Raw genomic sequence first — 13,126 nt, forward strand, 5'->3', positions numbered from 1 at the left:
ATATAATAAAGTTCTTTGCCTGCCTGCCTGTCCATCCAAATGAAGCGTTCTTTTCACGCTATGGACTCTGAGAAGGCCACATGTTTGCAAAGCTACAGCACGCGCTGGTCCGTGAACGCCAGCGTCGCCACAGCGCCTGGCGAATTGAAGCCCCTTGCATGGCAAATGGCTACGCAGGATTTCCTACAGCTTTCACCTTGAGCGCCACAGCATATATTTTTCTCAGGTGTTATCATTACTCGAAAGGGTGCTGTACGTTTATGGGGTCGTTCGTAGCTTCAGGTTTGACTGCAGCGTGCTACTTACAATGTCTGGTGCCCGGTCCGCCTCTTTCACAGATGCACCACTGTACACAGTCCTGTCGAACACGGATGGTGGGTGGCTGTAGCATTCTTCGTTGGATTCTATCCAGCTCAGTGAGGAGTAGACGATGACGGTGTCGGCGACGTGTTGGCTGCAGCGAGCAACACACATTATGTTAATCTCGCACAGCAATCACGGGGGGTGTAAGCTTCGTCTCAAATATGGTGTAAAGGCAACAACGACGACGGAGTTCACCGTATAAGTCTATTACAGGGCCGGAGAAGATATCGTACATGTTAGAAGTGTAGAGAGGATGAAGAATATGTGCCGCAGTGGGTCACGCCTTTAGCATATATGGCCGTCGGTTGGAAGATGAACCAGCGCTGACTTTGAACTGACCTTGTGTTCGTTGTCTACAATTTTTGGCGCTCAGCAGTTTAATAATGGTTCTAGGGGAAAGCAGACACACTATAGCCAAACCGTAGATCCCGATTCCCGTACAACAATCTCAGCTGTACGCGCATACAGTGTCTTCAAAAAGCCTGAAAGTGACCCTGAATCCCGAATGAGGTATCTGGTAGTTGTACTTGCAAATTACTGGTGGTGTGTCTTGTTGTGTTTTGTCTGAACATTGGTGCGTCGCACAGCCGAAACGCACCTGAGGTCACGTGAAAAAAAGGAAGAAAAACATGAGTGGTTTATATTAGCTCTGCTTGGTGGCGCAACGGTTCCATCTGTTCACTAGAAAACAGTCTATTACTTCAATGAACCCCCTCAATCAATATTCAGCAGTTTTTCCGGCAGTTAATTAAACCGCATCCAAAGCAAAATTTGGAGCTAATATCGTATGTCCTATTAAAATATTCACTTTGACACACCCATTTTTACCTGAGCTTTTATGTTTTGGGGGGGGGGTGCATGCTTTTGCACCAAAATTTGACTCGACCACAGTCTTCCACATTGAGAATGTTACGAACTGAATTTTCCCCATGGAAGGGAAGGTTCAGTGGCTTGCCCGGACATCGACCCAAACTGCTCTGAGTGTCATGAAGAGTGTCATGAAGAGTGTCATGAGTGTCATGTCATCGCCAGAACATGACGCATGCGAACGGTGCGTGTGCCCCCCCCCCACGCACCGTTCGCACGCGTATGGTTGGCTGTATGGGAGTTATGGTGTGCCCCTTGAAGAACACGAAGTCACTAGGTGCTAGCGCCATGAAACACTTGACACATTACTGAGTGATAAAAAAGAACGTTAAGTAAAATGTTAATGCGTACTCACTTCACGGCATCTTGAAATATATCCCTGAGAAAGCTCATTGCATTAGGGTGCTTGTAGTTCAATATACCCATGGCTATTAATGTTTTCCTGGAGCCATCGCCTTCTTGGTAGCCCTTCAATGTCTAGAAAGAAGAAATAGCCGCCGAAAGGCGCGAAAAACGGGTTCACGCACACAAATAACTACCACCACAAGAGTGCGAGCAATGAATACTAATGATTCATTAAGAGTACTTGTTTCCTGTGAAGTTTAATTGTAGCTGTTTTGTAGATTGCTCTTTCTTAAGCATCACTAAGCTTCATGGTTGAAGAGGCCATGACACGGTTACCTAACAATTTTCGGTTTTCAGCGAGAAATGGAAGGGTCTACCATGCCTGTAAACGTATGAAAAGTTGGTCGTAAAAAATAATTTGGTGCAAGACGAGCCCTAGAAGCCACCAGCTGTATAAATCCCGCCCACCACCAGCGACCGCCATTTTGCCATGAAGCGTGTGACGTCGCGCGCTGCAAGAAGCGTAGCCGTCGTAGTCTACCAAGTTTGTGGCTACTACATATCGTTCGATTTCATTGACAAATTGTAGACAGCTAAAACATCTCAGTTTCAAAGTGCTGCCGATCACGGAACATTATCGTTCACTCGAATGCAGACCCTTTGACAGCTCGCGGCCAGTTTTCGACTTCCCGCGAGTGCACCACTGTTGCCCTATGGTCAGACCGACCAGATGCGCTACAACAAGAATTGATGATTGATTGATATGATTGATATGTGGGGTTTAACGTCCCCAAACCACCATACGATTATGAGAGACGCCCTAGTGGAGGGCTCCGGAAATTTCGACCACTTGGGTTCTTTAATGTGCACCCAAATCTCAGCACACGGGCCTACAACATTTCCGCCTCTATCGGAAATTCAGCCGCCGCAGCCGGGATCCGAACTTGCGACTTGCAGGTCAGCAGCCGAGTACCTTAGTTACTAAACCACCACGGCGGGGCACGTAACGGAATCAACCTACGAAACACAAATTATGATCGCAAAATGAGCCTCAAGGCCGCTTTAAGCTGATATATTTTGGTGTAAAGGCTAACCTTGAAGTCTGTCAAAATAGTCGAAAGTACATGGATTGGGCTGGAAGAAGCGAGTGTTTTTCTCACTCGCGCTACTATACTTGTGAAAAAGAATTTTTCAGTGCGGATGTTCTATACAGACCTATTGTCATATGTTCGCGTAACATATATAAATGCGACATTAACCCGGCGGTGGTTCAGCGGCAGCGGTGCGTGATTGCTGTGCCGAAGGTCACGTTATCGAATCATGGCCGCAGCAGCCACACTTTTATGGATGAAAAATGCTGGAACCTACTGTGAAATATCGCGAAAATTACGTGGATGCAAGAAGACAACACGTGTGTTTTCTTTCGCGCTATTTTAAAATGCCTTACCACCTAGCTCAGGTTCTCATTTTTGTGTACTTGTAACGTATGTAGGAAATAAAAGAATAAATAATTTGAGATAAAACTAACCTTCGTTTCTCAATACAGGCCTTGGGCCGGATAAATGCTATCCTGTCTTAGCACTTGACATTTGTAAGTATCGTTCGCCTAGCCTGTTCACGCGCTACTGCTTTTTTGAGTCATGCATCTTTACCAATGAACCTGCCCCTCCAGCCCTGCACCTGCACCAGCCCTGCGCGCGCGACCACCGTGGCGGTCGCTTGACGTTTAATAATCATATATGTCAAGATTCTCCAAAAACTACGATGAGATTATCATGGACGCCATAGTGGACAGCTCCGTAAATTTCGGCCATCAGGTGTCCCTTGCCACACACTGAATTCGCAAGTACACAAGCTTCTAGCACTTCGCCTGCATCGAAAGCCGGTCGCGACGAGCTGCATTCGATTCCGGCTCGACAAGTTACAAAATGGCCAGTGATGAGCAGTATATTCCGGAGCATTTCACTTGCCAAATAGGCGTATCTTGTCTGTATGTTACTTACCGATAAAAGTTCTTTGGCATCGGCAAAGCGTTTGTTGATCTTGTCGGGTATGTCCAACACGTTCAGGACGCCGTAGTGCTTGATGTTTTGCCTGGCGAGCTCCTTCAGGTCTTGTTCCGTCGTGGCGTTCATTTCCGACGCGGGCGAGTATCTGAAAAGCGAGCGAAACGAAAGCGGCACAATGTAATGGCGACGTCTGAGAAGTAATCTTTAGACCACCACATGTAGGATAGGGAACAAAAAGTTTCATGTTTTAATAATCTCGAGTTTGCCAAAGGAAAACTACTCACAGAGGTTTTTTTTCTAAGTGATAAAGAAATAAGCGCTGAATAAGTCGCCAACATAACGGATCGGAAGAATAGAGAATCGAGAAATATATCGCACAATAAAAAGGAGCAAATACAACAAAATATTCCATCAGACAGGTGAGAAAAAGAGAAAAAATAGGAAGAGGAAATTTTAAAGGATGTCTACAGAGCGCTGAGGGTAGTTGGTACAAAACTAGCGGCGCCGAACAATTATTCCGGTACAGCTCCGCTATTCTTTAGAGCTGTATTAGATAGAGCTGTATTAATTACAGCTCTATAGTTGAGGTGAATGATGTTTACATGTATATTCCGATGTCGTTATGTGTACGCAATACTTTATTACTCTGATCGCCGAAAATCCACGCATCGCCTCAATAAGGAATCGGGTAATGTCTGTGGCAGCAGTGTAGTGAAATCGGCAAAAAAGAAAAAAGTCTGAAGCTGTTTGTAATCTTTGACTCGGGCAACGCCACCTCAATTTCAGGCGCTGGTTCAAGTGTCTATGTGGTAATGATACTCACACACCGGCGTGAGCATTCCCCCCCCCCCCCTTTATTGCTGGAAATGAACATGCATAAACAAACAAAAAAGAGTAAACTTTATATACAAAAGAAACATTAGTTGCCTAAAAAAACAAAAAGTCGAGAGACAAAACGTAAGGGCTAGACTGCGACTTATGAGGACGCAGTAAAGCTCCTTCATTTGTTAAAGTAGCTATACGCCATCTAACCATTCGGGAACATCAACGAAAATCATAAACCGATTTGTTGAAGGACCGGTGTGCGCGCGTGTAACGTATTTGTTCGGTTATTTTCGCGTTTCATTGCGCTGTTGAAGCTGATCTTCTCGGAGTCCATAAAAAGAAGCGCGTGGTTCGGATCTGCTCCGCCAGGTGCCGGGGTTGTCGCAGTTCCACAAAATTGGTTCACATGTAGCAAAATATTTCGCCCAGACGTAATTTTTAACAACTTTAGGTTAACAAGAATGTTTAAAGGAAAGATGACATCTAAAAGACAGCACTGCCACGGAGAGTGTAGGGTATGGTATTAGAACTAAATAAAAAGTATGTGAAGAAAGAAAAGTGGGCGAAAGGATATCTTGACGAGGGCGGGCACGGAACTTGCGACCTTCGAATAACGCATCCGATGTTATTATTCGAAGGTCGTAAATTCTGTCTCTGCTCACGATAGGACACTTTTTGTCCACTTTTCTTGTTCACAATTACATTACATTTACTACCAATGCCCTCTCGTATGCTTCAACTGGCAGTGTTGTCCCGTATGTCTTGTATTTCTCAATAATTATGTTTAAATGAACTACAAAGTGTAACAGCGAGTCAGTTTAGGCTGAGGGAATTGTGCTCCGAAGAATTTATCACTTACCTTTATCATTGTGAACTTACCTTTATCATTGTGAGTTGAATATTAGAACAGTAAACCGACGGAGGAAGTTTTTTCAAGTTTTTTTTTTCAATTCCAAGCTGGAATTTCTGCGGGTGACGGCACGGATTTGAGAACATCTTCTTTCCGTTTAGTTCACAATGGCTCAACAATTTTTTTTTTATACTCAGTATGCCATGTTTCTGGCTCCCATTGGAGTGCAACACAATTCATGTTTGCCCGTTAGAAACAATGGAGGCACTTGCAGATGCCGTCAAAATTGGTGGCATTCCGGCAATGGGTACGGGAACTTGGCGTTCTACTCGTATTTCTTTTTATGTGTTTTATCGCTTACGAGACGTTTCCTTGAGACAAGTGCAGTGAATTTAGAATTCAGAATATTTACTAATCCGAAAAAGTTGTTTTTCTCTTTTGCGTCTCCTTAATTTACCATTAACTGATTGCCAGATTTGCCGGTTTGGTTTATACTAAAGAGCATTCGGCATGTTTGTATGGCCAAGCCGGTGGCAAAATTTTCGAGTAGCTTGTCGTGTTGCTTGGGCGGGGAGGGGGGGGGGGTATTTTCGCTTTCGCAGGAAACATAGTTGTTTCGGTTATGCTATCTATGTTTCACCAATAGTCTGTTTGTTGATTACTTTCTCTTGTTGAGCGCTGAAGTTCAACGTACGTTGGGGAAATCAGCATAGTGACGTCAATCATGCACTGACAAACGTGCATTCAACCCAAGGGACACAAACCCAGGAGGCAATGTTTAAGTAAATATATGCTTTTGTTCGTAGTGGCACTGATTTTTGCTGTGCAAAATAATTGCAGGAATTTACTTCCACTACTCTGGGTATTGGAGAGCCATTTTTGTATGTTTAAACTATTTTCAAGAACAGAAAATGTCACTAAGAGGCCGCTTTTATCAAGCATCTTAATGAAGGGCGTGACGGTTTGCTTAATTAAGTGTTTTTAGTGATGATCAATTGCTTCTGAGCTCAGAAAAATCCGGCGACTCTGCTCAGTACTCATCTTTTCATGATCACTAGTGCAGAAAACTCGCCAAAATCATAGGCATGTTCCAGGCGTGTTGCTAAGGTAATGTCACCCACCGGACATCGAACCCGATACCGCCGGTCGTTGTCGTGTAGGTAGACAGGCTTGTTATGAAAGTAGTCCAGCTGGTGTTGACCTCGACGCCGACCAGTTTACTTCTGGTTACCACCACACTGTCGTAGTATATGTAGTGGCACAGGCCGTCCGGTGGGTTCATCTCCTTGAGCACAGAGGTCGCCCCTACCGTGCAGACCAGCTCATCCACGGAGACTGCAAACGTTCGGAACGGAGGTAGAAGGATTAAAAAAATGACCAACGTTTACCTTTTCTAGAACTTAGTTATAACGAAGAAAAATAAATATTGTAGAGTGTACTCGAAGCAGACCGCTAAGGAGACCGCGGAGTTTATGTCTCTATACTCTTTCGCTCCTCCTAGTCCCCACATGTCTCGGTCATCCCGACTTCTCTTTCCAACCCCCTTCTTATCGACGCTCTTACGGCATCTGTTTCACTGCCGCCGTATTGGGCTGTAAACATTTGCGTTTTGCGTCTTTACCAGCTAAACGAACAGCGTTACAATAGAAGCATACACATCAAAACTGATGGGTTTGTTCGTAGGATGTTTCACGGCCATGGTAATTCACACTGCAATATACAAAAAACAAGAGAACATTGGCTTAACAGACTGAGATGGCGGCACTCATGCCATAGGCAAAATAGTCTATGCTACACTATACATGGCTATGGCATGCTCAGATATCATGATGGGTATCAGAGCTACGGCACTCCATTTGGGATCGTGGACAGGCAGGTTCGAAAATTGTGTGAAGGACTTTTTCTCCCTAGAGTTTCTCTTTACGCTTATTGACTTTCTCTCTTTCCCTCACTGTATTCGTCGTGACACCCATCAGGATTATTCCGCCTGGCGCCAGAGGAATTGGTGCATGCATTTTGGTCGTGAAGCACAAGACAAGGAAGAGGACGAAGACAGCGGGTGCTGTATAGTGACAATTATAGTGTTCTGTTCGCGAAAGACAGACTGCGGGTGGCTCAAGCAGTTGCACTATAAAAAATTGCAGCATATCTACGGAGTGGATGGTGATGAGTGGGGCGAAGCGTCCATCCATCCGTCCGTCCGTCCGTCCGTCCGTGCGCTCACCCGTCCGCCCGTGCTTCCGTCCGTCCGTTTGTTTTTGCTTTGGTTCTTAGGTCTGTCCGTGTGGCCATACATCCACGCGTCTGTAGGTGCGTCCATGCGTTCGTCCGGGCGTCCGTGCTTCTGTCCGTCAGTTCATGCGTCCGTGTGTCTGTCTGTCTGTCTGCCCGTCTGTCTGCCCATCCATCTACCCGTCCATCCGTCCGTCCATCTGTACTTATGTCCCTCCATCTAGTGAACACTGCAAGTACCTCCATCTCGCATATTTTCATCACATATTCATCATGTACAACTACCACCATCCAGCGGACATTACACGGACTAAATGAGAGGTGGCTACCTACTACTACTACTACTACTACTACTACTACTACTACTACTACTACTACTACTACTTTTACTACTACTACCACTACTACAACTACATACATACATACATACATGCATACATACATACATACATACATACATACATACATACATACATACATACATACATACATACATACATACATACATACATACATACATACATCGCGGACGTTCGGTTAGTGGCCCACAGCTTGAGGAGCTTCGCCCCTGAAAGTGCAACTTGGATAGAGACTAAGCAAGAAGACGAGCCAGGCGTCTGTACTGTAGTCAATTCTGAATTAGTTTTTTTGGATGTGACATGTTTGCGAGCTTTTAGGAATAGTTGGCAGTTTCACACGCACATTCTTTCCATGGCGGAACAGCACGAAAAATGAGACAATTAACAACACGCAGAAAGGAGTACTTGAAGAGGCGGAGAGTCTTTTAGAGCGGCACGATTTTGCCGGGGTGGAAATCTGGTTTTCGCCGCAGCACGACAGATTAGGCTTTCGGCGTGCTGTCATCGTTTACATGTTCTTATATGAGCGTAACATTTGCAAATGGCGATACCGCCTCGTATTTTGAAAATTATCTCAGATTTACGTCCGTAACGTTAATTAATAAAGCGGAGTGGCATTTTAGTCACACCCATTGATAGATAGTGCCTAAGTATAGGCCGCACAGCACTTGAAACGAGGTAGTTGTAATGGTCCTTGAACGAACGACGTCTTTCGTATTCGTGGGTACCTCGCTAAAGTGTTTTGCGCATGCGTGCGTAGTAAGCCTTGCGAAGACAAACTTTTGCGATCTGCAAGCTTACTGTCTTTACAAGGCCAAAGAGAGTTCACGCCGGAGGGTTTCCCGTCGGCGCGCAATCTCGGAGCCTCACTCTTTAGAGCTATCGCGAGCTTCAGCGTTGTGCCGGTGGTGCAACGCCATAGGCAAGCGTTTTGCAGGCTTTCAATGTGTGCGCTTGTACGACAGGGCGCAAATGAATCCAGCCGTACTGCAACTGTGGCCGCATCTGGCTAAGAGGCAGTAATTACCTGCAATGTCTCCAGTCATCCGATTACGCGCAAACTGTTCACGTATGGGATATATTCCCAAAAATGTCGACAGGTCATGACTCTTTGACTATGTTTGCGAGAAACACTTATCAGCGAGTGACAGAGATGGTGGCAATATGGTGAACCCAGAAGTGAACCCAGTGGATGCAGAAACAAGCGCGATTCATTTAATGCATTCGGTCTTTTTCAGCAGTGTCCTAAGTATCGTCTGACACCTGAAGCAATACTATCGCAAGACCTAGCTGTGACTGTTCACCACAAAGATGTGAAGAGAAAAGAGTAAAAAAAAAACTACATGCAAAATGATGAGACGTAGAAGTCCCATCATTCGTTGAAATTTCATATAAGCTATCAAGTTTGCGTTGTAGAAAATGTTATGGTGTTCGACAAATCATTTTGCGCAGGTGATATCCCTTTGCGCAGCTTTGTGAAGCCTCCATTCTCCTTAAGTTAGCACATAGAGGGCCCGCCAGAAGACCTTAGAGACACTCGTTCACAAGCAACGTGTAGTCGTGAATCAGTACGGAATGGCCTTGAACCGATTTTCAATGGGGCGCATGACGCCCACTTTTCATTCAGCCTCCTCCCACGGGCTCTTGCAACAGAGGCCGCAGAATCGCTGTGCTCAATCCAGTAATATGACTGGGATGCCCGAGCGAATGCAGTTGTGCCATGCAACTGTGCTATCTACCTAGTTGACACAACGTCCACGGGGAGCACCAAAACACAGCCAAACGGATGGGTGGATGGACGGATGGACAGACAGACAGACAGACAGACAGACAGACAGACAGACAGACAGACAGACAGACAGACAGACAGACAGACAGACAGACAGACAGACAGACATAGATAGATAGATAGATAGATAGATAGACATGCACTTTACTGCTTTTATTTTATCGACAACTTATTGGCATTTAGAAACGTGCTATTGCCTTTTTCAGCATAATCGTTGCTCACAGAATCTCAAATATTTATGCAACCCGAAAACTTAGTTATTGTAAAAAGGTATACTGAGATCGATACACTGCCCCTCAAACAGGTGCCACATGGTCATGACATCAAAGAAGGCAACAGTCAGCGTTTCAAGGACGAAATTTTGTTTGGCTGAATTTATGACCCGGAAACTGAAGGTTAGACTGCAGAAACACACCAGCACTGATAGCAGCGATCAGCGCGTCGGCCGTCGATAATGTGACAATCGATGAAGGGCGTCGGCCTTTACCCAAATCGCGTCAAGCTTTCCAGCAATATTACTGGTGGTCGTGCAAGCTCCGCAATAATCTTGAGTGTTCGCGTTCTGCACACAATCTTAACACAATGATCCACTACAAATAAGAAGCATCTCAAACACTGAGGCGCAATCTGCGTATTGCTCACCGTCTTTGTAGGTTTAAACGGAGCACGTCAAGATAACCCGCATGGCACTATATATAAAGGTGTCGAAAGTTGCCCATATACTCTTTCCTTCCTCTCGTGTTTGTTTGTAACGAATCGCCTTAAGATGATGGATTGTTCGATATGTCGGGTTTAACGACCCAAAATCACCATATGATTATGAGAGACGCCGTAGTGGTGGGCTACGGGAATTTCGACCACCTGGGGTTCTTCAATATGCAGCCAAATATGAGCATACGGGCCTACAGCATTTCCTCCTCCATCGAAAATGCAGCCGCAGCAGCTGGGATTCCATCCCTCGACCTGCGAGTCAGCAGCCGAGTACCAGGCCACCGCGGCGAGGCATTCGCCTGAAGAATTTCCAGCACATTTATGGTGGGAAACGCTGCAGTTCCTTTTATTTGAATAGCTAGACCTATGCATTCGCTCATAAAGCAGTGCATCAGAATCGCAATGAGCGCGGCATTCCACTAGAGTGTTACGAAAATACTAGTGTCTTTGTTCGATAGCTCTATGATTAAGTGCGAACTGTTTGTAGCGCTAGCGCCGACTTACACGACTTCGAAGGTGCTTCGGTAGGTCCCGGAGGCTTACGAGGAGAAGGTGGTGTCGGCCTGGCAGGTGTCGGCCCGACTGCAGGAGGCCCGACTTCTGTAGGCTGATCCGGGGACTTTGTACCAGGCAGTGCTGCGGCAATGCGAAAAATTGGCCCCGTATTTGCATGTTCCACTATAAATGTCGTCGGAAGACTAGTCTTCAGTCTAGAGAGAGTGAATAAAAAGTTTATTGGCACTTGTGTGAGACAATCGGTTAATATGATTCTGGAGGTACTGCGTTAGAGTCATTGTATATGCTACATTTAGGTGTCAGAGTAGCGCTTTTGTCTTTTTAACGGTGATTGCGACCACGCGCTGCGGAGAAGCTGGTGCATGGGCCGCTCCGCCGAAAGTTGTCGCCGTTCACTTAAAATCCATCAAGTGACCGTCGTGCGCTTAGCTCGTTACCTACGAACTGGTTCTTTTATTTGCTTTAGATTCATGCTGTCTGTAAGCCTTCCGTGACTTAGCGCAAAGCTTTGCCGTCGGTGTATTAGTCACCTGTCAGTTCGCAAAACACACACACACACACACACACACACACACACACACACACACACACACACACACACACACACACACACACACACACACATATATATATATATATATATATATATATATATATATATATATATATATATATATATATATATATATATATATATATATATATATATATATATATATATATATATATATATACCGCAGGTTCGCAGGTTCGGATCCTGCCCACGGCCAGTTATCTTTTCACCCACTTTTCTTTACATTTACATAACAATTTGGTCTAATATATTCCCCTATACTTTCCTTGGCAATATTGTCTGTTGAATCTCATTAATATTGTGTAAAAACACGAAAAAACGAGCCCTTAGGTATACACTCATTTCCTTATTCATTAACGAGGGTCTCGTATTGGCAGAGCTAGTGCCTTAAGGTTGTATACGAGAGACTATTGGTCACCTGCCCTCTCGTAACAAGTTCACGTGCTAGGCGACGCCAAACAGGCTCAAAAGAGTGTGCCACACTCGCCGCCATGGCTACTGGTGGCGCTGAATGACACTCCCACGTTTAATTGTATTGTGGGTGCGAGAGCAGCGCAGACAGCATGCCTAACGCACGTCGTTTCTGCCCATCGCAGGTTTTACTTGCGTTCCTGGTGCTGTGGTCGGCGCCATCGTCGTCATCGTCCACGGAAAGCATCGGGATCAAGCTGCCTCTGCCGCAATTTCACGCCTACCAGCCCCTTCTACAACACGGTTCCTTTTACCATCTGCCTTCGTTGACGCGCACGACCCTCTGCGCATCGCCCTCGTCAACCACGTTATCTGTGCCTACGGACAGTTTAAATTGCTGCACGCCTGGCCATGTTTTCAGTGGGTGCGAGAGCAGCGCAGACAGCATGCCTAAGGCACGTCGTTTCTGCCCATCGCAGGTGTGTAAACCATTGCCTTTATACGCTAAAAAAAGCAACAACCCTTTTTTTTTGCGCTCCCGCACCCACAACTGATGTCTGAAATTGTGTGCGACTGTTTTTCAATTATGTTCTTGTTACTGCAATCTGGCGATGTCGAAATTAACCCGGGTCCCCTTACGCGTTCTCAGGCGCTGCCGCAACTTGAAAACTTGCCTGATGAACCCTCTGAGCAGTTGAATGCCATTTTTCATCTCCTAAAAGGTGTTCACGCCCGATCTGTGGAATCGGCAAAGAGTCAAGAGGAGTTAGTGGCTGATATCAAAAATCATCAAGAGCAGTCAAAAGAGCATAGAAGACAAAATTGGAAATCTTCAGAGTAGATTGGAAGCCGTTGAAGGTAAAGTGCAAACTCTTGACGATCACAACGCTGACGTGGCAACTATTATTCTACAGTCGGCATGCTAACAGCAGAGCTTGAATCCTTGCAATCACGCCTTGACGAACAAGATGACCGGTCGCGCCGCAATAACCTCCTGTTTTATGGCGTACCCGACTGCAAAGAAACTTGGGACGAATGTGAGGCCCGCATCAGAGAAGTTTTGACAGGCGTATTTGATCCGCTATCCGCAAACGACATTGAGCGGGCTCACCGTTTGGGAGCATTTCGCCCAGGTAGACATCGCCCCATTATCGTAAAATTTGCCAATTTTAAAACAAAAGACAAAATACTCTGCGCACGCAAAAATACTTAAAAAAAGGAGATTTCTGTGAACGAAGATTTTTCGCCGGCGACACGCCATGCTCGAAATCAACT

At 45.5% G+C, this 13,126-nt stretch overlaps 1 protein-coding gene across 1 annotated transcript in view; it reads right to left on the reverse strand.

Moving 5' to 3' along the window:
* Window positions 1-258: 258 nt before the first annotated feature.
* The window catches only part of LOC142774247 (uncharacterized), a 29,253-nt gene continuing 16,385 nt past the window's right edge, over window positions 259-13,126 (reverse strand). Inside the window, exons 3-7 of the mRNA XM_075874636.1 lie at window positions 10,855-10,986; window positions 6,381-6,594; window positions 3,579-3,729; window positions 1,586-1,707; window positions 259-454 (exon numbers count right to left, since the gene is read on the reverse strand). Coding sequence (XP_075730751.1) covers window positions 259-454; window positions 1,586-1,707; window positions 3,579-3,729; window positions 6,381-6,594; window positions 10,855-10,986 — 815 coding nt within the window. The remainder of the gene's footprint in view (window positions 455-1,585; window positions 1,708-3,578; window positions 3,730-6,380; window positions 6,595-10,854; window positions 10,987-13,126) is intronic.

The sequence above is a fragment of the Rhipicephalus microplus genome, chromosome 10, assembly GCF_043290135.1.
Source record: "Rhipicephalus microplus isolate Deutch F79 chromosome 10, USDA_Rmic, whole genome shotgun sequence".
Taxonomy (NCBI): Eukaryota; Metazoa; Arthropoda; class Arachnida; order Ixodida; family Ixodidae; genus Rhipicephalus; species Rhipicephalus microplus.